The 24,115-nt window shown below is 38.4% G+C and overlaps 2 protein-coding genes across 3 annotated transcripts in view; one reads left to right on the top strand and one right to left on the bottom strand.

Moving 5' to 3' along the window:
• Atg2 (Autophagy-related 2) overlaps positions 1-15,737 on the bottom strand; it is a 142,919-nt gene extending 127,182 nt beyond the window's left edge. The window contains exon 1 of the mRNA XM_083118960.1: positions 15,446-15,737. Coding sequence (XP_082975086.1) covers positions 15,446-15,613 — 168 coding nt within the window. The 5' untranslated portion in view covers positions 15,614-15,737. The remainder of the gene's footprint in view (positions 1-15,445) is intronic.
• A 670-nt stretch (positions 15,738-16,407) lies between these two features.
• The window catches only part of LOC145985214 (putative tubulin polyglutamylase ttll-15), a 58,636-nt gene continuing 50,928 nt past the window's right edge, over positions 16,408-24,115 (top strand). The window contains exons 1-2 of one of the 2 annotated variants that reach the window (XM_083118958.1): positions 16,408-16,517; positions 23,431-23,501. In XM_083118958.1, the coding sequence (XP_082975084.1) occupies positions 23,442-23,501 (60 nt within the window). In that variant the 5' untranslated portion in view covers positions 16,408-16,517; positions 23,431-23,441. Of the gene's footprint in view, positions 16,518-16,575; positions 16,630-23,430; positions 23,502-24,115 lie in introns of those variants that run through there. The other variant, XM_083118959.1, reaches the window with a different exon arrangement.

The following is a 24,115-nucleotide window of genomic DNA, read 5'->3' as shown; positions in this document are numbered from 1 at the left end:
AATTTTATTCTTGTGGTTGTACAGTTAATACTAAGTTACTCAATATTGTCCAGCATGAAGTAAATAGTGATTTTTTATCTTATACACTAAGAATATCTGTCAGAATGAAACATACAGCAAGCTAGATAACTAAAGGCACGACATGTGATTGTACTTTGTCTTGGGTTCATTTTTAAAAAACTTGCCATATTTTTTTATACTCTCCTACATTCAGATATGTTTTACACTCTCCTACATTCAGATTAATAAGGAATGATTATTTCTCTTGTAGTCTACGGTTATTACAAGCATAAAAACACAGTTTTTCGTTGTGACGTTTCAGGAGAACACACGCTCCCTTCATCAGACATTTATTTTTAGTTTGACTAAAGATACAGTTATAACAATGGTTAAGAATTTTTAAAATAGAAAAGAAAATTCCTTATACAATGGATAAACTAAAGGCTAAAAGATTAAAAATCAGCAACTTACGTGTGTGAGTATGAGATTTTTCGTACTACGTTTCGGAGGTTACACTACCTCCTTCTTCAGGTTGAAACGATGTTATTCAGACACCTGACATGGTGCCTCGTCGTGAAAGTGATGGTTAAGGATTTAGGTTAAAATGTTGCATGAAGGACACTTTCTAAAAAAGAATATAAATTACACATCTAAAACCGCGCAATACTATAAAAAACAAAAGAACGTCCAAGGCTGAAGTCGGCGAACTGCCGACCAGTGCTCGGGGTAGGCGAATGCACGGTGTCAGCCCATACCTGGAGAAAGAAAACTTCCCCTCCTCAATCCTTCCAAACTGGGGCTCGGGAGTCACCAATCCAAGGTGAAATCGACTTCCACCTCGGCGGCTTTCCTAACCTCAGGAGTAACACGGAAGCCCATCTCGTCCCTATTCACTGCGGCTTTATCCCATTTTTTAAAGAAATTAACCCAGCCGTCTTCTAAATTCCCATCGTCCCTATTAAGTTTGTTCCAATTTTTCACGCATATATAGGCAGCTTCATATACATTTCTGTCCAATTTATTGTTAACCTCCCTAATAACTTCCCTTTTAGCAATCTTATGTCGGTTAACCAATATGTGTTCAGATAATCCTGTTTTGGGTATGCCCTCCTTTACGTCCTTATCATGCTCTCCCCACCTAATTTGCATACTTCTCCCGGTCTGTCCCACATATTCCTTTCCGCATTCACACACTATCCTGTACACTCCCTTCCGCTCTTCAGGGTTATTGCGCCTATCCCCCCTCCCTTTCTTATAAGACGTAAAGTGTTTTTCAATACTCCGGGGTGCTCTTACCCCACATTTTATCCCGTAACCCCTCACGGACTTTTCAATTTTCTCGGAGACACCCTTAAAATACGGAATCCCGACAAAATATGTGTTCTTTTCACCGTTTCCTACCTCAGTTTTTTCCTCCTCTTTGTCATTTTGCGATGTTTCTTGTCTAACAATCTTTTTTGCTTTCCTAGCTACTTTTTCCAGGTCGCGGATAGTATACCCATTCTTTACCCCCACCTTCCTTATCCATTCTCCTTCTTTCTCTTTCTCTTTTTCGTCATTGCACAGTCTTTCGGCGCGAATGAAAAAGTTAAGAAAAACATTTAATTTAGTCCTATTCGAATGTTGGGATCTCTTATGGAGGTACAGCTCTCCAGCTAACGGTTTATGAAAGACCCCGGTTACGATCCGTTGTCCGGTTTTAGTAAGGCACAAGTCAAGAAAGTGGATCTTTCCGTTGGCCATATCTTCTCTAGTAAACCCAATTCTGGGGTCCTGCTTCCCCAATTGGTCGAAAATGCTGTCAAGTTTGATTTCATTCCCTATGATGAGGATGTCATCCACGTATCTCCCATAATATTTTACCCCCCCCTCCCCCCTACATGCTCCATAGCGGCTTTTTCGACGTAGTGCATGAAGATGTTGGCCACAAGGCCAGAGATGGGATTGCCCATGGCCAACCCTTCTTTTTGTCGGAAGATTTTATCGTTAACGTAGAAGTAATTGTACCCCGTAATGAGAAAAAACCACCGGACATACTCCCAGGCGACCAAGATTTCAACGTTTTGGTCAATCAACCATCTATACAAACAATCTCCAGCTTTGTCCCGGGGGACACTGGGGTACAGATTAATAACGTCGAAACTACAGATTACGTCCCGTTCTTCTATGGTGAGTTTCTCAATAGTTTCTTTGACCATAAGAGAGTTTTTGACGCTATACGGAGTGTCCATATTCATTTTTCCCATCCTCTTAATCATTTCTTTAGCTAAACCATATCCCGGATGTGCATACATGGGGATGATGGGTCTGAGGGGTATCCCTTCCTTATGGGTCTTAGGTATCCCAAAGGCCGTAGGAATATTCCCTTCCTTAACCCCCTTAAGTAATTTCTTTTTTTCCGCGCTTCCCAAGGTAAAACTGGTTTCAATGCCTTTTCTGATTTCTCGTTTGATTTTACTAATGGGGTTAACTTTGATTTCTTCGTAGTCATTACTTCTAAAGCTATCTTCCAACTTACTATGGTATTCCTCTTTCCCGATAATAACCATCTTGTTTTCCTTATCCGATCTAACCAAATACACGTCACTTTGTTTAAACCATTTTTTCACATTACGAAGACTCCCCCTAAGCTTACTTTCCGTTTTCCCCTTTGGTGCCCTATGATTGGTAACGGGTAGGCCTTGTTCCCTTATGCTTAGGTGCATTTGTTCATCTATAATGTCACGAATTTTTACCCTGACATTGGATTTATCTTCTTTTTCGTCTAATTTTCCTACTATTTTCTCCGCCGCTATGACGAATTCCTCTTTTTCGAAGTTTTCATCCCTAATGGCAAACTTATGCCCCATTTTCATAATCTCCGCTAAGGCCTTAGGGGGTTGAAGTTTTGTTAGATTTAAAATATTGGCTTTATTTTCATCCCCTTTTCTGTGCCTATTCTCTCCCTCCTTAACTCCCTCGTTAATTCCCAATTTAATTAATTTTCTCCTAATTGTTTCGATATCTCTTACTTTCGCCTGTTCGACTGTTCTAGAATGACGTTCCTCAATGCGCCCCCATGTTACCTGGTCTAATCGTCCTCCTATTTCCAAATGTAACCTGTAACATTCAGAGTTGAGCCTATCCACCTGTGCATAAGCCTCCCTTATGCATTTCCCCAGCATTTTAAACTGTATTTCCCTCTTTTGATCCAGCCCTTTAAAACTAAGGGGTTGGTACCCCCACTTTAAAAAACTCGGTAAAAAACCCTTCTTCCTACAATGCTTAAGGAAACCTATCCTAATTAGGGTCTTATTAAGCTTAATCCTCAACTTTTCAAATTTGCGCACTTTCCTCCCCGTATCGGAGATCAATAACATACTGATAATGTGCGTGTAACTTCCATGTTACTCCTGAGGTTAGGAAAGCCGCCGAGGTGGAAGTCGATTTCACCTTGGATTGGTGACTCCCGAGCCCCAGTTTGGAAGGATTGAGGAGGGGAAGTTTTCTTTCTCCAGGTATGGGCTGACACCGTGCATTCGCCTACCCCGAGCACTGGTCGGCAGTTCGCCGACTTCAGCCTTGGACGTTCTTTTGTTTTTTATAGTATTGCGCGGTTTTAGATGTGTAATTTATATTCTTTTTTAGAAAGTGTCCTTCATGCAACATTTTAACCTAAATCCTTAACCATCACTTTCACGACGAGGCACCATGTCAGGTGTCTGAATAACATCGTTTCAACCTGAAGAAGGAGGTAGTGTAACCTCCGAAACGTAGTACGAAAAATCTCATACTCACACACGTAAGTTGCTGATTTTTAATCTTTTAGCCTTTAGTTTATATTTAATTGTGAGTAATTCGCACATTATCAGTATCTTATACAATGGATGTTGTCAACATTACATTGTTGAAATATAGCAACTTAACTGTGAAAAACAAGCAGTCTGTTTTATTTTTATTTCAGATAAAAATTTTGATCACATTATTTTTTATTTATAATTTTTTTTAAGTAATTTAATTTTATGCTTGTAATAACCGAAGACTACAAGAGAAATAATTCTAGAATGGAAGCAATACATACAAGAAAAACTATAAGGAATTATGTGAATTAAAATTGTTAAAACTTTTTGGAAGTATTGTACATTAGGCACATACAGGAGATGTACTACGTAGAAATTTTCAGTGAAAAGTATAGGCTCGACCAGGACTGGAACCCGGGTCTCTGGCATACCGTGCCATTGCTCTTACCACTGAGCTACCGAGCCAGCCTGGCCTCGCCTGACTTTTCGCTATCGCTGTATTACCTGAATCCACGCAGGTAATACAGCGATAGCGAAAAGTCAGGCGAGGCCAGGCCGGCTCGGTAGCTCAGTGGTAAGAGCAATGGCACGGTATGCCAGACCCCCAGGCTCGAGTCCCGGTCGAGCCTGCATTTCTCGCTTAAAATTTCTTTTTGGAAGTAATTTGTAGGTACTGTTGCTCATTGAATGAAAGAGATTGATTATACGAGCTACTACAATGGTAACATCGGAAGTTCATTTGAAACGTCTTAGTTTTAAGTATTTCATTTTATCTGCCTGTGCATTGGTTGATTTGTTCAGTGATTTCGTACCATGCCCTGTTCGATTAAGAAATATTGACCCTGGCAGACCTTGTCAGCTCCTGCTCAGAAATGTGTAGGATAAGCTTTCTACAGGAAATGGTAAGAACACTGGCCTTTGGCAAGAGGTGACGAGAGGCCAAGCGAAGGTTTAAATAGGTGCGCATGAGAGCGACACGAGGTCTTATTATCTGGAATCATCGGAGAAGCAGGAGTTACTGGTCTTATTTCTAAACCGAACAGGGTAAGCTAGTCTACACCCATTCTGCCATTTGCATTGCTCACTTCAGTCTAAAAACGAATCATGAGTCTATTTTAATGAACAGTTAGATATTTGTACCTGCCCATTCAGGGCTGTCTCTACCATCAACAAGTACTAATCGGGAGGGGCAAGTTACATCCCTATTTAAGATCCCCGCGTTCAGAGGAACGCTACGATTTTACATAGAACCGAAGTCTCATTACAAAGTAAAATTTGACCAGTTTTGCGGTGACAGTTTCTCTATGATTGGTACACCCTACATATCCTGCATGTTGACGTTTGAAGACAGACATAATATCATTGATGATGCTACTGTGGAGTCTGTGTGTTGACAAATAAGATGTGAAGGCTTGTTCGAGGTATCTTACAAGCTGCAGGAGGTGATCCGAGGGGTAACATAAACCACCTCTATCAAATTCCTTAGTGTGGCAGGATGAAGAAGCTACAACTTTCTCTCTTGTTGTTATGAGGTTTTCGATGCAGAGTTGACATTGTTGTTGATTGTCTTTAAAATCTTTCACTGACACCTGTCGCCACGGATGTTCTGTGGACAGCTGTGGTTTTGTTTTCATCGCAATCAAAGTACTTATACACATTGAAAACTATTTCTCTTGCATCGCAGTGCAAGGGCTTACCTTTCTTTACGCCACTGCTCATTGTACAACAATGACAAAACCAGCAAAAAAAAACTCCCTAACAAAGAAACAAAATAGCCTACAATCCCTCGCTCGTAGCTGCGGTTTGTTAGACTAATGTAGCAGTGTGGGGGTTTGCACGCCTGCATCACCCCTCTCGGAATGATTTCGATTGGTTTGCACCTCACCTTGTCGTTCACTCTAGCGAATGAGCATTCGCTTCTGGAAGGAGAGGTGAAGGTGGGAGATGACGTCACTGCCAAGTTATTCCTTCTGCACTGTAGCTCTGTTCTCTTCTCTATTCTAAACTGTAAATGCTTCTCTTACATTTACAATCTTAAACGGGAATCTGTTGGATTACAACAACAATGAAATTTCAGAAAAAATTAAAACGTGTCATTGTTAAGCTATTTCTTTTGTAATACCAACTTTGCTTCCCCTTTTTTTCTCATGCCCTTTCCCTTCTCTCATTTCCATTCCCTCTTGTGTGTGTGTGTGGGTGAGAGAGAGAGAGTGATGGGGGGACAGAGAATATGTTTTCATATTGCCGTACAGTTAAAAATGTCTTCACACTGATGAAACAAAACAAGGTTTCAACATTTTTTATTTTTTTACATTTATTTAGCTGAAAAGTTCAATTTTGCCTTTTTTAGGATCTTATCTGCGTTTAGCCGTTTTTCGGACCTATAGGGTTCATGTATTTCATTAAGAAATGGCTACAACGAAAATATATGTTAGAATAGTGGCATTACCAAGTAAGGAATAAAATAGGTTAAAACCTAAGAATCCAGGCCGTAGTGCTTACATAGGATCCCAATTCATAAGTTGTTGTAACCAGTCTGCTGAGAGGAAAAATTGGCTTCACAATGGGGACAGAACAGACTTAAATGTGCACAAGAAAGTGTGTTACAAAACAAGCAAAAGACCAGACTTCATTGTGGTTGGTGATCTAAGTGATGTGTTTTCTGAGGTTTCCAAATGATGGAGTGAATCCAAACCATCACTTGTCCTCCAAATGCTACAATAGATTATATAATGAAGAATACGAGCCACCTACTACTGTTGCAACTGAAAATGGCAGTAGCACACCCTTTGTCTCTGAAAATGAAGAGTTGCAGCAGCTAAATACAACAGCATCAGCAGTTGGAGTGTCACCTGTTAGAAAGCATGGTTACCTGAAAGGCAATCCACAATCATATGTACGAGGGGAGAGTGAAAAGTTTTGAGCCTCACAGGGAAGGAGTATTTGAGCTACAGTTTCTCATTATGATTTCTCAACATAATCTCTATAATCACCCCCTCCCCAGATCAATGCACTTATGCATTCTGTGCTGCAATTTTTTTACAGTCATCTGGTAGAATGATTTGTCCTGAGTCTCACACCACTGAATGACCGCCTTCATCCGTGTGGAAGTGACGTTCTCAAAGTGAATTCTTCATAGCAGGGAAAAGATGAAAATCTGACTGGGCAGGTTGGGGGAATAAGGTGGATGGGGAAGTGCGGTGAAGCCACACTCAACCAAAGCAGCCTGTGCAGTGAGGCCTTGCCGACAGACGTACCGAATCACAGACCTGTCGGTTACTCTCTTCTCTGACACTTCATTCATTTTCAACCTGACAAAAGAAGAAAACATTTGAATTACATAAAAGTTCGCACAGTGTGTCCTAAAACTCAAACCTTACATACTCCAAAATCTTAACTACCTAGCATCACTCCTTCCATGTGAGGCTCAAAACTTTTCACTCTCCCCTCATAAAAAGAAAATGAAAAGAGCTTGTAACAGCGGTAGATGTGTCAACTGGAAGGAGTCTGTCCAGAATTTTTCAAGCTGAATCGACCTCCCCTTTGGCAGAATATAATGTTATTCCAGAATGTGAGTGTTGTGAATTATGGTTAAAAAATATAAATACAGCTGTTGAGTCATGCACAACTTACAACCAAAAGGTTCAAGTTATCTCTATTCTTCCCAGATCTGTTACTAAACAGCAGATATTAGAACACATCCCAAATTCTACCAAATACATGATTGAAAAATCACGAAGACTGGTGGCAGAGAAAGGAATTTTTGGCATTCCAGACCCCTACTGTGGACATCCCATTATGGACAAAGACATACAGACAGCAGTATCATTTTACACAGATGATAAATGGGACTGTACAAGGCAGAGTGCTAATAAAAAGGATACTGTCACTGTGCTACAAAATGGTCAAAGAATTCCAAAAATAAAACTCTATATGGCAAGGAGTATTAGTGAAACATACAGCCTTTTTTAACCTTTAATGGCCCGATGATTAAGGTTGTACTGGCCCAATGATACCATATGGTATCATGGTGCTGATTATGAAATGGATGTGCTTTTTGGACCTTCATACTCTTATGTTTGGGTGGAAACTGTGACACAGGTCAGGAGCAAGCCTGGGAAATCTCTCTCGCAACATACCCATGCCACACTTCCGAAAAGAGTTTCACATTTTGGCTCATTATTCAACTTGTATGGCACCCAGGAACATGAAACATGTTTCATTCTCTTGAGAAACGTCCATTCTTTGAAAATAATACTAAGGTTTGCACCTTCTCTTCAAAATAGCAGGGGAAGAAAGGGCAAACTAAAGATTTTTATGGTTCTTTTTCCATTGAAATTCGGGGAGTGCATCACCCTCCCCCCCTCCCCCTCGGTTCGGCATTCTGAATTGTACACGATTGCATGCTCTGATGTTTTAGCTGCAAAACAAGACTTATCCGAAGTAGATTGCTCCCATAGTGTCAAGAGTTATAACAATTTTCTGAGCAATATGCAAATTACCTATTTTTCGTAAAAAACAGTTTCACATTTTGGCTTATTATTGAACTTGCATGGCACCCAGGAACATGAAACATGTTTCATTCTCTTTGGAAACAAGGATTGAGCCTTCTCCCCAAAATAGCGGGAGAAGAGGGGGCAAGCTCCAGATTTTCATGTCTTTTCCATTGAAATTCGGGGGTTGCACCCCCCAAACCCTTCCTTGGTTCGGAATTCTGAATTGTACATGGTTGCATGCTCTGATGTTTTAGCTGCAAAACGAAACTTATCTGAAGTAGATTGCTCCCATAGTGGCAGAGTTATAACAATTTTCTGAGCAATATGCAAATTACAGTAGAGCGTCGATTATCCGAAGTAATTGGGGGACATGGGTGTTCGGAAAACTGGTTTGTTCGGATAATCGAACTGTACATGTTTATTTGCCAAAAAGAAGTACTGTACAGTAAATTTATTCATAAAAACAGGCATCTCTTTAAGTATGTATTACAAAGTAACGTACAAAGGCAACTTTAGTAGGAATATATAGTATGTGGTACAGTTTATTAAACAAAAATATGTACATATTACATACGCATTTTGCATGAACAATACACACAGTACACAAAATTAACGTTTAAAAAAATCCTTTATTTTGGTCTGTCTAAGCAAGCCTACACGCTTACGAGCAGCTAAGTCACGTACTTTTTTCATTACAGATATCTGAAAGTGAGCGAGTACACAGTTCGGTTAAGCGGTCGTTCGGTTGACCGACGTTCGGATAATCGACGCTCTACTGTACCTATTTTTCGTAAAAAACAGTGCTTCACATTTTGGCTTATTATTCAACTTGTATGGCACCCAGGAACATGAAACATGTTTCATTCTCTTTGGAAATGTCCATATTTGAAAAGAATACTAAAGTTCGCACCCTCTCCACAAAATAGCAGGAGAAGAGGGGGCAAACTCCAGATTTTTATGTTTTTTTTATTGAAATTCAGGAGTCATGTCCCCCAAGCCACCTTCCTCGGTCCGGCGTTCTAAATTGTACATGGTTGCATGCGCTGATGTTCTAGCTGCAAAATAAAAGTTATACGAAGTAGATTGCTCCCATAGTGCCAGAGTTATAACAATTTTCCTCCAAAGAGTGTTCGAATTTAAAATTCCCACCTAGAAGCCTAGAACAGAACGGGGTTACTTTCGTAAACCTGCTCTGCCGTCTAAAGGTTAAAAATGAGTATCCAGAAATAAAGATAGGTAGAATAATTTCTTTTCCATTTGCATCATAAGTGATTGAGTGAGATAGAGATAGAGAGAGAGGGGAGAGAGGGAGGAGAGAGGGAGAGGGGAGAGAGAGAGAGAGTGGGTTGAGTGAGTGTGAGTGTGTGTGTGTGTGTGTGTACTGTTCAAACTTCAATCTCTGTGTACTTACCCCGAAAAACCTGTTGCAAGAAAATGATTGTTCGGACAGTCTTTTGAGTAAGGTGTTATCATTAGTTGTGTCCCCTATGGAGAGTGAACCATGCTTATTACAAGAATGTCACAAATGTCCAGGTCAGGGTGGAGTAACTCTACAAACCTTACATCTTGAAGAAGCATCAGAAGAGAATGATGAAGTAAGCTACGCAACCAGGGAAAGGCTGTCAACTTGTAAAAAAAAAAGACAGTGGCAATTGATTATTTTCTTCAAGAATTTCCCAAGGCCGTAATCGATATTCATATGAAAAATGTGCAAAGAAAACACATGTCCCGTACTAAAGACAAATCAAAAACATCTGCCCAACATTTAGTCATTCACTGTGATTGGTCTGTTGTTCTACCAGGAGAAGTACAGGGCTACCACAGGCAGAATGACCTAATATCGATTTTTACAACAGTAACCTATTTCAATAATGAGACAACAAGTTTTGCAATTATTAGTGATGACACAGGACACGATTCTTCTCATGCTTTATTAGCACTTCAGAAGATCAAAGAAAACCTTGGTGTTAAACCAACAAGAACTAGCATAATCTCAGATAGGGCTGCTTTAAAAACCGATTTCAACTTTATGAACTTTCAAATCATCAGCTCCCTCAGAATGGATATTTAGTGCAACTGGACATGGAAAAGGGCCATGTGATGGGGTCAGAGGTATAATGAAACATCATGCCACTAAACACAATCTATCTAAGCCTGTAATACAGGCCATACAGAGTGCACATTGTCCAAACCATTACAAAGTACACTACTGCAATCAGGTTGAAACTTTTATGCAAAGATGATGCGGAAGATTGGAAAACAATTGGACCAGTGAAAGGAATCCAAAAATCTCATGTGTGGGCTTATGATGGAAACAAGCTCTCCATTTCAAGAACAGATGGAAGCATCATGGACTATGTTTCATTTGGCAACAGTGAGGATATAACAGCTGTTAAACTGCATGATCTACAAAGCTTAAATACAGGAATGTTTGTGGCCTGTGTGTATGAAGGTGAATGGTGGGTGGCAGAAATTACACAGGTCAGCAATGAGTTACAGGAAGTTACTGTTAACTTCATGCTGCCTCATGGCAAAAAACAGCAAGCTCATCACACATGTTCTATCCAGTTGCATGATATTCTAAAGACAATCGATCCTCCTGTCCCTGTTGGTGCATCAGCAACAGTTCATTCCAAACTAGATCTATTCAGCAACTGTTCAGTGCTTATAATGGGCTGTCTTTGTTATATTAGAACTGCTTTTTTTAATTGCTTCAGCAAACAGTGTCTTATAGCATGGATGCATAATATATATTGCATAAAACAATTTATAAGGGTTAATGTAACATTTCCACGCTTCCAAATTTGTCGGAAAATTGATTTTAAAAAAAAAAGCATGCTCCCCTTTTCACGATATGTAGTACCCATAGATATACAAATCCTGTAATATTTTTAGAATTTTTCAGACAAACATAATTGCTGTTCCAATGTTGGTTTTGGAGATATTGTTTGCTTATAATATGTAGAAACACAAATACTTCACTTGTTGAGAAGATATTGCAATTTAAAAAATTTGACATACCAGATTGGTGCCGCACGGTCAACTATGAACGGTCAATTTTCACTATCTAGTGAATATTATTTGGTAAATTTTCCGTATCCGGAAAACGCCTGAAACTCACTATTTATGTCAATTTCCACATTCCTACTTACGTATTCTGCATTGAGAAACATTGCTGAAGGTGCGATTTCACTTTTTTCACGGAAATAATCTATATTGTCGACGGATGAAGTAAGTTTTGTTAGTTTCTTTCTCCCATCGGTAACACGCTACATGGCGGTCACAGTTTCACTACCGTAGTCAGCATGCAGTGTTTACAGCCCACTCCACTCAAAAATACCTGTACATAGCCCCACAAACCATTGACGCATAGCCCCACGAACCATTTCCGGTAAGGTTAGGTTGGGTCATGTTTAGGTTAGAGTAGTTAAAAATTGTTTTAGAAAAAAAAAAATACATAGCCCCACACACCATTATCACATAACCCAACGAACCATTGACACATAGCCCCACAAACCATTTGCGGAAACGTACCTTATTCAGTTACAAAAACACGTGTTTGGAAACACTGACCGGGATTGAATGTGATTACATCATCACACACAGGCAACATCCGGCTGGAAGGAAATGGATGCAACAGCTTTCGTGCATCGGTCACACATCTATATCATAAAATACATGATTTACCGGCAAAATTCAATGAACGATGCGAGAAAACTCTTCCCCGAACTTCCACACATCTAAGGAAACTGCATTCGGTAAGTAATTTCTCCTGTAAGTTTTAAGAAATCAGTTTTCCGGATACGGAAAATTTACCAATTATCTTTTTTTTTAAAAAAATAAGAAAAACGTATTTCTGAGATTCTCTCACAGTTTCACATATTAAAATTTCAGGAAAATTAGTGACAATGGTTCCCACCCCTCTGCCTGTCTGGAGATGGATTCGGCCACAATATAAAAAATGTGTCATGATTAGTTCGGAATTAAACAAACGAAACTTGGGCCAAAATGTGAGTAATACAAGAACACAATCTCATTTTAACTGAAGTCTCTGGCAACAATTACCGCTAATTATTGTGAAGCAAACTGGTTTGGTAACAGTTTCATACATCGGAGACACATTTCTTCAATTTTACACAAGAAACTACTTACGGAAATAAGTTTTTCCAAGGTTTACAACCTTCGACGATATATATTCTTCCTAAAACTTCATCGTACAATGCAGCAGAACAATAAATAATCACTTTTCATGTAATAATATTGCGCATTTTGTGAAAATCGACAACATCATGTCATTGTTTCCAAGATGTACCTGCAGATGGCTCTAGCGTCGGAAGTCACGCGATCTCGCTAGTGGAATCAGGGTTTCCAAACGCGTGATTTTTTTCGAGAAACGTGCATTTTTTTTCTTCGAGAATCGCGCGGTTTTTTTTCTTCGAGAAACGTGCGGTTTTTTGTCGAGAAAGGAAAATGGTTTTTCGATGAATTTAGGGCTGAAATTAGTGCTAATGGAACCTAACCTAACAGGCCTAACCTAACCTCGTGTGAATGGTTCGTGGGGCTACCCGTGGATGGTTTGTGGGGCTACCCGTGGATGGTTTGTGGGGCTACCCGTGGATGCTTTTTGGGGCTAACGAACAATGTTTCATGAAAATGTACAATTTCCAGACATGACCCCCGGTTTTTTACAACTTTCATGCACAATAGAGTTGGAAACATTGATATTTGAAAACAAAAGCGTTATCATTCGGAAAGCAAGCGATATCGCACCATGACGTGCTTTCCGTAGCATTAAGGAAAATGGTTTATTTTAGCAGAAAAAAGTGTTTGTTTTCGTGCAAAAAGCATAATGGCACCTTCCACTATGTTCCGCAATACATAATTGGTAAGTACTAACCACGAGAAAGACAAAATATCCGATTTAAATGTGTCTCCGATGTATGAAACTGTTACCAACTGGTTTAATTCGATCTAAAGTAATTTTTCAATTGTCATCTTTCACAAATATTAGGTCGTGTGTGTGTATATTATGAATGGAAAATCCTGGGCAACATAAAATAAAAAGCAAAATTTCATATTAATACACAAGATCCTGGCACAACTTTGGCATTTATGCATAGTGAAACAGAAAATATAGAATTATGTGTGGACTTAAAACAATTAAAACACCTTTTAACACAGATGTTGACAGGTGTCTATGAAAACATATTTTTAAATTCAGTTCTGGCGAGAAAAAACCATACTAACAATTAACATTGTGCTACAAACCTCCAACGGTTCAACACAAAAATGAAAGATAATCCAATCAGACAGAGGGAAATATAAAAAATGTTTAGTACTTCTCCAGTATATATACGTTGCTATCCTCTTTGTTACTTGTATGAAAATATTCGGGTACTATTATCGTATGGGTGAAACACCTACGAATCATATATTTCGGACTTCTTTACATTGCTAACGCGTTGCGGAACATTTCTTAAGGCGAAATAATGCATTTCTAACTAAGATAATGTTTATTTTCTCTATTTACGAGTACTTACTGTTACTTGTTGTTTCGAATCTGTAACACATTATGGCCGTGATAGCATACTGGTTTAGGGGGCATTCTGAGAGTGTTTTGTCGTTTATGCAGTGGTGCAACCTCGTTCACCGGAAAATATCTACTTTCGTGCCCCTATTTGAAATAATGCTAATATGTCACATTTACGTGTAGAACTTGTAAAATAACCTTGCGATTTACCACGTTCATTGTCCATACACAGCAATTCGGAACCATCTTTCTTTCGCAATTCGTTAATGCTCTTCCTTTACGCACAACACTCTTGCAACCTTGAATATTGACGGCAGACGAGGAATGCCTATGCGGTTAGGTTAGACCTGTTAGGTTAGGTTCCATTAGCATAAATACAAAGAAAAAATAATATTTTCGCTAAGAGACGTGTTACCTTTGTATTGCCTAACATGAAAAAGGTCTTTCCTGTGACGTCAGAACACAATGTTGCTAGGATGTTGTGCGATAAGTGACACCCATTCGGGTCGGAACCATCTTTCTTTCGAAATTGGTTAATGCTCTTCCTTTACGCACAACCATCTTGCAACCTTGAATATTGACGTCAGACGAGGAATGCCTATGTGGTTAGGTTAGGCCTGTTAGGTTAGGTTCCATTAGCATAGATACAAAGAAAAAATAATATTTTCGCTAAGAGACGTGTTACCTTTGTATTGCCTAACATGAAAAAGATCTTTCCTGTGACGTCAGAACCCAATGTTGCTACAGTGTTGTGCGATAAGTGACACCCATTCGGGTCGGAACCATCTTTCTTTCGTAATTCTCTTCCTTGCAACCTTGAATATTGACGTCAGACGAGGAATGCCTACGTGGTTAGGTTAGGCCTGTTAGGTTAGGTTCCATTAGCATAAATACAAAGAAAAATTATAAAAACAGCTCTCTCCTGTGACGTCGGAACACAATGTTGCTACAATGTTGTGCAATAAGTGACACCCATTCGGGAAAAATGGCTTGTTCCGAACTCGACAGGTGGTTCTAGTGAAAACACGGCGAGGCTGAAACACTGGCTACGGGGTTGCATCGTCTTAACACACGGAACATTGCACTCTCATGCAAAAAGCAAATGGCGTGAGCAGAAACAGCGTGTCGGACAGAGATTTTCGCAGAAAACAACACGCATTCACATTAAAATGGATCAAATCTACATTCAGGAACTTCCAAAACGCTCAAGAAAATGATTTCCGTAAGTACTTTCTCCTGTAAATTTGAAGGAAATTTGAAGGAATCAGTTTTACCCATACGATAATGTTACCAATATTCGATTTCAATAACATTCTCACGAAAGTCAACATTGATTTTTTTTACGGCAGTTATCAATTACATTTATGTAACTAACTCTTTTCAGTTCAGGCTGGAATTTTGTTGAATGAATAAGTAAACAATATTTTGAATTTTCGGTACGGTATTGTTTGATAAGAGTAATGAAACAATAGAATAGAACAAAGTGTTCACATACTGGACATCTGACAATAGCATTCCCAATGAAGGAAAATAATTACTTTGCCTTCCAATATTAGGTAAGATAAGAAGAGGGAATTAATATTAAACATGTCCAATATAGAAGTAATTAGTACAAAGCTGTTTTGTAACGAGGCACTTACTTGAATGTCAAGAGTAACGTCAGAAACCGTTCCTGTTCCATTGTATAGATCCACTTCCAGCTGACCCAAGGTCAATTTTTCCTTTAGGAACTGTCCCAAATATCGTTGAAGCAAATATCTAGAAGCTCGCTTTTTGATGCTCTCTGACCATGGCAGATACCAAGGCATGGTTACAAATTAAGTATCTCTCGCACTTCCTATTGATAAATAAAGTAACATTAACCACAATTATACACCTCTCAACTACGTCTTTCACATTACTGTTTATTTCCCCTCACATCTGTTTCTGAATCTTGGTGAATCTAATATGTAAATCGTGTTTGCATATATTGTACCACAACGCACATTCTAAGAAACTGTGTATTTTCTGTTGACGATTACGGACATAATTTGGAATTTTATACGAAATTTGCAAGAAAGGATTAAATTCATATCACAAAATTAACACCAGGTACTCGGTCATAACTACATCCTGAACCTTTCGCGAGGTATAAATTATAATTAACTGTAAAATGTAAACAAATCAGTGATACCAAATAAGAATTTAGCCGAATTCTTGTTCCAATCATATCTTCTCTGTTATGTTATCGGAAAGGATGCCAAAGTTGCAACATTATATATATATGTATTAAATATTATATATCTATTTAATCATTGGGCACTGTCATATAATGGAAGAGGAATTGTCGTAGCAATGACTGTTTCATCTAGTCAGACCAACAGCTTCATAACATTAGGATTTTTTTCTGTAGCAAGATACGCAACAGTTTAACGAGAGCGCAGTCCATGTTTCCCAACCTATCCATCTATTTTACACTTTTCCTCCTGTATGATGAGGTCGCGGTTTCACGAGATGATGAATTCTTATATTTCTACACCTGCATTTGGCATTAACGTGAAAAAAAGATTATAATCTGAACCTCACCCGATGAATGAAGGTATAACAAGATGGTACATTCAAATGTTCTGATCCAAAAAATAGTTATGGTGCGACCATATCCTAGGACTTAACTGCATTGTGAGTGTTGGGTTGTATGGAACCAGCGTGTTTGAAACGTGAAAAATGAGAAAAGTACGTGTACGATATTTTTACTTTGACATTACTGTTACTGATTCTTTTTTCTCTGATTACTATTGTGTTATTTGTGTGCAAATGTTGTTCATGTAACATGTATTTTCGCAGGGTAAAGTGGCAGCATTTAATTTCTTGGGAGATAATAAATGTGGTATAATGTGACTGTTTATTTATGTGCCACTTCATGCTATTTTCCAATTCTTAGCACTCATCCATACCATAAAAAACTTAATTATAAATATTGTCATCAAATATAAAATATGTTATTTGACACTAACACTATGATGATTTTTATCACATGTCCTAAGTTTCTATATTATACTTATTTATATTCCCACCTGTATGATGTGTAACAAATACTATGTTTTGTGGAGAGAATATTCTCCCAACTCAACTGTACCCTACTGTGGTTCTCGGAAATCTACTGATTGATTTCCTTTATTATACTTCGCTTTTGTGCCACTTTTGGCCAATTGTGAAGATGGGGATGACTGATGATATGATGAAATTGAGGAATGGACATTCACAAACATCCAGGCCGGGATTCAAACATGGGATCCCTGTCGTCATAGCGCAATGTGCTAACCACTATGCCATGGACGACACCAGGGAAATTACTGAAACTTAATGGTTTCCTACTGAACAACTTCAGTACATCTACATGAGAGAGGAACTACAAAATGGTTGGTAACAGTTGTATAAGTCGGAGACGGATTTCTTCAAATTTGCAGAAGAAAAGACGAGAAAGTACTTACGGAATTGCGTTCTTGAGGACTTTCTGAAGCCAGGGAAATTGTTTTTTCGAATCGTGCAACTTATTTGGCCTGTAAGTAATATATTTTTCGTCATTCATGCATCTCCTTTGTACGATATCTCGTGCTGCCATTACCGTCGACTATGTGAATCAAATGTTCCGTGCGTTCGATTATGTAACCCCCTGTCAGCGTAGCAACCACGCGGTAGTTTTACAAGATGACGTGTGAGCGATACTGCATATCAGCTGATGATAGACAACGTGAGTCAAAATTTGCTCGCTGAATTAGCAACGACCAATAAATGATTTTAATGTTAAAAATAACGCTATTTTCATGGAAAAAAAAGTGATCCCCAGCTTGAAAAATGTTCTGCTATCCATATGAGGTAAGTAGCAATGATTTTTATTTGAAAATAAACGAGTTTAATGTGTCTCCGGCTTATACAACTAATACCAAATGGTTTCCTACTGAACACCTTCAGTACATCTACATGAGAGAGGAACTACAAGTGCAATATTTTCTTCAATATTACATGTAATATATTGTATATAGTGTGTGTATCTCAACATGGCTGTAAATATAATGTTTCATTCCTCCTGATTAACAATTTCTTGTTATATCTCTTTGAAAATCGGAACACAGTAGATGTTTCCAAACACAGATAAATCTACTGAAAACAGTAGACAGAATTTTCAGCAACTGACATCTTTTTCATACATGTGAATAAAACCTTATAATTATTTCCGCAAAGAGAAGAAATATAGATTAATATCAATAATGTTACGTGCACAGTGGCTCACAAAATTGAATGTACACCAACCTTATTATGAGAAACAAAGGAACAGCCAACCCTCCATTAGGCACATTTGGGTCCACTGTCACTCATCGACATTTATTGCAAGATTCAACACTGAACTAAACTTCACTTTTGTATAGCTGAATGTTCTTTCTGTGTCTTTGTTCTAAGCTTTGCTGTGTTCTAAGCTTAGCTGTGTTGTTCTGTTGCATATCGAAACAATGTAATAATATAAAGTTAACATCAGTTGCATCCACAGCCCTAAATATTAACAGGAGAAATATCAACGGCTCTAAAGACGAAGCACCTAGCAGATTCAGATGTTACATAGGGTAGGGTTATTTTGGAAGAGGAGAACATGTAAGTGAAGAAAGTGACCAAGATCCGTCGACCTCTAGTTTCCCCTGCTCTTGAAGGCCTGGTCATAATGGCTTTTTTACAGTCCCTGTTTCCAATCCTGACAGGGTTTCTGTGATGTCATCAGGATGAAACTTCTCCGAGTGTCTGGTATTTCCAGCATTGTAAAGCATGCAACGCTCTTGTTTTAAGGAGGAAAATTCATATTGAAGAGCATGGCAACACAACTTACATGGATGCAATTGTGCATAGAAAAAGAGTAAGTAGGCTAAGCAAAAGCGTAAGTTTTTCCATGGTTAATGTCAGATAAACAGTAAGAAGAGCAGCACTGGAGCCATTTTGTTTGCTTCATGGTATTTCTCCTTTTCATTTTTTGAATCCTGCCATCCAAATATAGAATTCGGAAAACAATGTTCTTGCTTTACAAACAGTAGGGAGGAGATCCCCCAATTTTTGCAATACTTTTGCCCCTGCAATATGGCCTGTTAATGCTAAGCATTGTCTAACAAGAGAAAGTAAATTGTCCTTGCCCCCCTCCCCCCATTTTGTGTTTACGATTGTTTCATTTTCTAATGAACAAACGAATGATCAAGATTTTTGTTCTCGAGGTTACAGACACTTACTCAGGGCAGACAGAATCTTCTTCCTAACACATCTTGCTTTTACACTATGGATGGCAAAAAATATCTGGATCCAAGAAAATTTAAAATCTCAATTAGGACATTTTACTACCAGATTTCTGGGGTAATCAGAATTACGGTGAGAGAGGTCTATATCAATTTTTTCATTTTTGAAGTAGAATTTATTAACAAATCTGTTTCTTTGCTGTATTTCAAGTTTGTCTCTCCTTCATTTCACAATCATATACTCCGTAGTAAATAATCCGGATTTGGCCATCCCTACTTCACACGTGTTGCAAGAACACTGTTATCATCACTGACCTGCTTACGTGTAACTGGAATTATTAATGTAAGTACGGTGCCCACGTCCTATTAATTCGGATTGTAAATCATGTTCCTAACATTCCGGTAAAAGATATTAGCAACCTGAAATGTTGTCTTATTGATAACCAATTTTTCGGAACTTTTTCATCGGGATGGAAATATATGGTAAAAAATATTATAGTATTTTTTGTTTTCTTGATATAGTGCGGACATGCACTTACATCACAGTGAGACGACATAATCTGAATTGCATATGAAATAACTGGAAATACACAAATACAAGACCAAGGAAAGAACACAGAAAAACATTTCCCTTGATAAAACTAACGCATGCCAAACTTCCCCAGCGACTTTTCATCCCTATGATGCCACAGTTTTACAACCACCTCAACCTGCCAAAAAGGGGCCTTATGACCAGACCTTCTGAGGCAAGCGGCAAACAATATTGATAGACCGAACCTGACATTGCTTCAGTTGTTACATATGTAGGGACATGGGTGATAACTGTTACCCAAGCATGCACCTTATGTCACTTAGAAGTGCAGCAGAAAAATGCAGCTGAGCTTAGAAGAAAGACAAAGAAAGAATGTGCAGCACAGTTCACGGTGTATTTCATACTTTAAAGATAGTGAAGAGTTGAATGACAGGTGTTGCCCACATGGCTAAGTATGTTGCAGAAAATTATGTGCCTAATGCAGGGTTAATCAGAACAAGCACAGTGGCGGCACCGGGGCTGCGGAATGAAATTTGGGAGGTGTGATGTTCAAAATATAGAAAAATTGAAACATGATGCATCCTTTAGTCACTACATCAACCAATCAACTTTTAATAGGCACCTATGGCAGTATGCCACTGAATTTAAGGGATATAGTGACTTGCTTAATTTTGCCAAAACAACCACATGATTGGAATTTGAAAGGAAGAAATCTTGTTTTCAAGGCAGGCCAGTGGCATATATTGTGTCATCCACTCCAATAAAGTGGTCATAGACTAAAAATTCAGGCATAAGTTACAGTCTTCTTGAACTTTGTGGTGGAATCCAAGAAGAATCCTTGCCTTCTAAAACACATTTTTTAAAAAAATCTTTGCAATACAATCAATAAGGTGCAAAAATCAGTTATTATTTAAATGTTAAATACGTTATTCATATGACAAGTGCTGAGTGTTCAACTTGTATGCGTTGGGTGAAAAAAGTTCACTATGCAACCTCGAGTTCTGCTATTTGAAAATGAAAATAACACATGCACATAATACGAAATCTTGTAGTCACTTTCATGTAATCATCAATTCACTTTTTAGACTGCTTCACTATTCTGAAAATGTTACGTTACTTTGTTCCCCACTCTCTATCATATGCGTGGACAAAACTTAAACTGCATAGTAGTTCCCTAAAAATCTCATTCTGCCACGCTGTTCTCGACAACGAATTTCATGAATTTTGGGTCTCTTCGTAAAAGTCTTTGAGAAATGTATGAAATGGTATGCTTGCTAGAGTGCGCGTCAAATCTCCTGCATATGACCTTGAACGACTGAACAGCACCAGCGAATCACGGACGTGCAGCGTTGCCTAGTTCAGAAGCTGTTTCACCTCGCTACTAAATCGTGTACCTGGCGCTCGGATATAAATAGATTATTTCAAGTGTCAGTAGTTCAACAGATGGAAAGATAATGAATTTGCGAGTATGTACGAAAAACAAGCGTGATTGTAGCTTATACCGTTCCCTCTGTAGAAGCAATGTTATTATAAACGTATTTGCATTGTATCCTTTTTGCTCTCCCTTCGTTCCTGTTGCATTCTGAAACTTTCCGATTAGCTAAGGGAACAGGGCACGTTCGTTCCCAGTGATGGCAGAAGAAGTTGACGAAGAGGATACCGTCATTGTTCGTTTTTTTTTCATGTGTTTAGTGGGTGTGTGCAGCATGTCGTTGAGTAAACCAAGTGGTAGTGATGGCGAGAGAAGAGGGAAAAATACAGTGTTGTACGAAGCCAGGCACGACAGGTGATTTTTCAGGTGTACATTTTTTTTAAAAAAAAAAAAGTGTTCGAGTGACGAACAAAGAAGTAAAATTGACTTTAAGAAGTGCCAAGCTCTAACAGCTCAAGCGTGTGGTGTGAATCAAGCTACCGTTTCTCGGATATGTTCGGGGGCAAAACAATGTGGATCGGGGCCTGCTCCAATGTTTCAATAACCTAGACTAGAAAGCACATTAATATACCGAAAAGAACGACAAATTTAGATGACTTTGAAAAAAGACGTAGTTCGTAGAACAGTCTTTGAAATTTACGATTGTGGCGAATTTTCTACTACCAAAAAGATAACGTACTCTTTACGGGACAAAATATCTTACAAAGGCTCTACAACTTCCACCTTGAGAATATTGAAAGAATTGTGCAGTCCCTAATCAGGTATGTTCTTTTCTCCCATTATGTTTATTATATGTTATATTATCTAATGTTCCGTGCTCTCCGTGACAAGGCGTTTCGCTCGACCACGCTGTCTCTTTCCGTGTGAGATTTCGACATGGCACCGCTGCAGTGCGCTGCTATTGGCTATCGCCATATGCAGGAGATTTGACGCGCACTATAGACATGTAACCATATGTAGCCTGCTACGATTCCCGCCTATGGTACGGTATTAACAAAAGTGACCCATCAGGATACAACTTGTGTTAAATAATTTATAATTTCGCGAGTGCGACCTGATGATATCTTGAAACCAACTGTAATTTTTGTTGGAGTGCAAGGTGAAGGAAATCAGGAGAACAAGTAGGCGAGAAATAAAACTGTTTCATATCAATAATACGAAACTACTGCTACAAAAAAAAAAAAAACTCCTCACACTGATCTATAGGAAAAAATTCAATATGCTGACCAAGGCAGAAATTTATTTTATTATAAAACATAAATTAAACGTTACGTTTCAACCTTCTAGCAAGGTCTTCTTCAGACTATGTACCAAGTATAAATGTAACAAGGTACAAGAACAGGACGATATATCTACACAAAATTACTCCCCTCCAGACTATTAAAAAGTTACATTCTAGCAGGTGGCTTTCCCTTGTCAACTTTACTTTCACCTGAAGGAACAAGAAGGACAAGAGAGAAAGAGGAGAGAAGAAGAATGAAGGAAATAGAGCATGAGATAAAGAGTACAACCACATTCACTTTCAGGTGAAAGTAAAGTTGACAAGAGAAAGCCACCTGCTAGAATGTAACTTTCTAATTGTCTGGAGGGGAGTAATTTTGTGTAGATATATCGTCCTGTTCTTGTACCTTGTTACATTTGTACTTGGTACATAGTCTGAAGAAGACCTTGCTAGAAGGTTGAAACGTTACGTTTAATTTATGTTCTATAATAAAATAAATTTCTGCCTTGGTAAGAAAGACTATGGCCGCTGATCTTTGTAGAGACTGCCGCCAGTTGAGAAAAGTAAATGCAGCTTCTCTCTCAGAATAAGATTAAGGCTTGTCTGTTGTAAACAATAATAGCAGTATTTCTTAATTTAATATCTAACCTTGTACACTCAATGTGACAACATGACATAATATGGCATTGCAAGAGTTATTAGCATTTTTGGTTGAAAAGGTTTTGAATAGGGGGTGTGGAAGAAAATTAAGAGGTGCACAACCACCCCTTCACAGCCCTTGGTGCCGCCCCTGAACAAGCATAAAGGGCATCGCATGGAGAAGTGAACTTTTCTCATTTTGTTCTCCAAATTTGTAAGCAAACAGGACATCTTTGATCGCCTCGTAACTCATTGAATATTTGTGCACTTCTGAAAATTTCAGAAAACTGCTCAACTATTGTTTATGAGGAAAATATAAAAGTGTATATTTACGTATATTAGTTGTTGTTCTCCCTGCAGAACATTACATGTCTGGTATCAGTTTATATTTTTACATTCCCCCTTGTTTTCTTGTTATTTAGGTGACACCTCAAAATATTATTTGTGTGTATATTATTTTTTTTATATTATTTTTTTTACATGATTCAGAGTTTTGAATATGGATATTAAAAGCAACTGATCCATTATTATTATTATTTTTTTTTTTGCAGAATGCATTTGAATGATGCAGAGGTGGACATTAAATCGGAAGCAGAATCATCCATCACATATAGAAATTAAGGTATGTTACATTACTTATAATAAGTAATAGTAGATTTAATATATGCAGTGCTTTTTATCAAAGGTACGTCGTATAGGTGAGAATAAAACTAACAACATTTTATTTTAACCAAAAAAATGTGTGTAGATGCAGGATCATATATGAACTGAACATACAACATTGAGTAGTTCTTACGGTGAACTCAATAAGGGAGCTTTCAGACAAAAGTGACAAGCAACACACAGAAAGCGACAGGTGTCACTTGGAAACAAACCTTCAGAAGTAAAAGCAACCTTTCGTACCGAAGCAACATGGCAATATGCACGTGTTGCTTGCATACTGCTTGCATTGGACAATTTTCTCAACAGCATTCATCGAATCACCTTGCACCTTGATCAATAGTGGTGCGTACACATTGAATGGTTTTCTACAGACTGCAAGAGAGTCCTGTCGTTTGTCTCTTGTTACTTCAGTGATATACCTCAAATCGCTTGTCACTTCGGTTTGAAAGCTTCCTTAGAAACAAACTTGAAGAGACTAGTCATTTCAGTGTTTTCTTTAGGACCAGATTCTATCACCGGTTATCCTTCAGTTGAACACTGTTTCAGAAATGCCATGTATTTTCAATGTAAAAT

The sequence above is a fragment of the Lepisma saccharinum genome, chromosome 3, assembly GCF_977018435.1.
Source record: "Lepisma saccharinum chromosome 3, izLepSacc3.1, whole genome shotgun sequence".
Taxonomy (NCBI): Eukaryota; Metazoa; Arthropoda; class Insecta; order Zygentoma; family Lepismatidae; genus Lepisma; species Lepisma saccharinum.
This window is presented reverse-complemented; position numbering and strand designations above follow the sequence as displayed.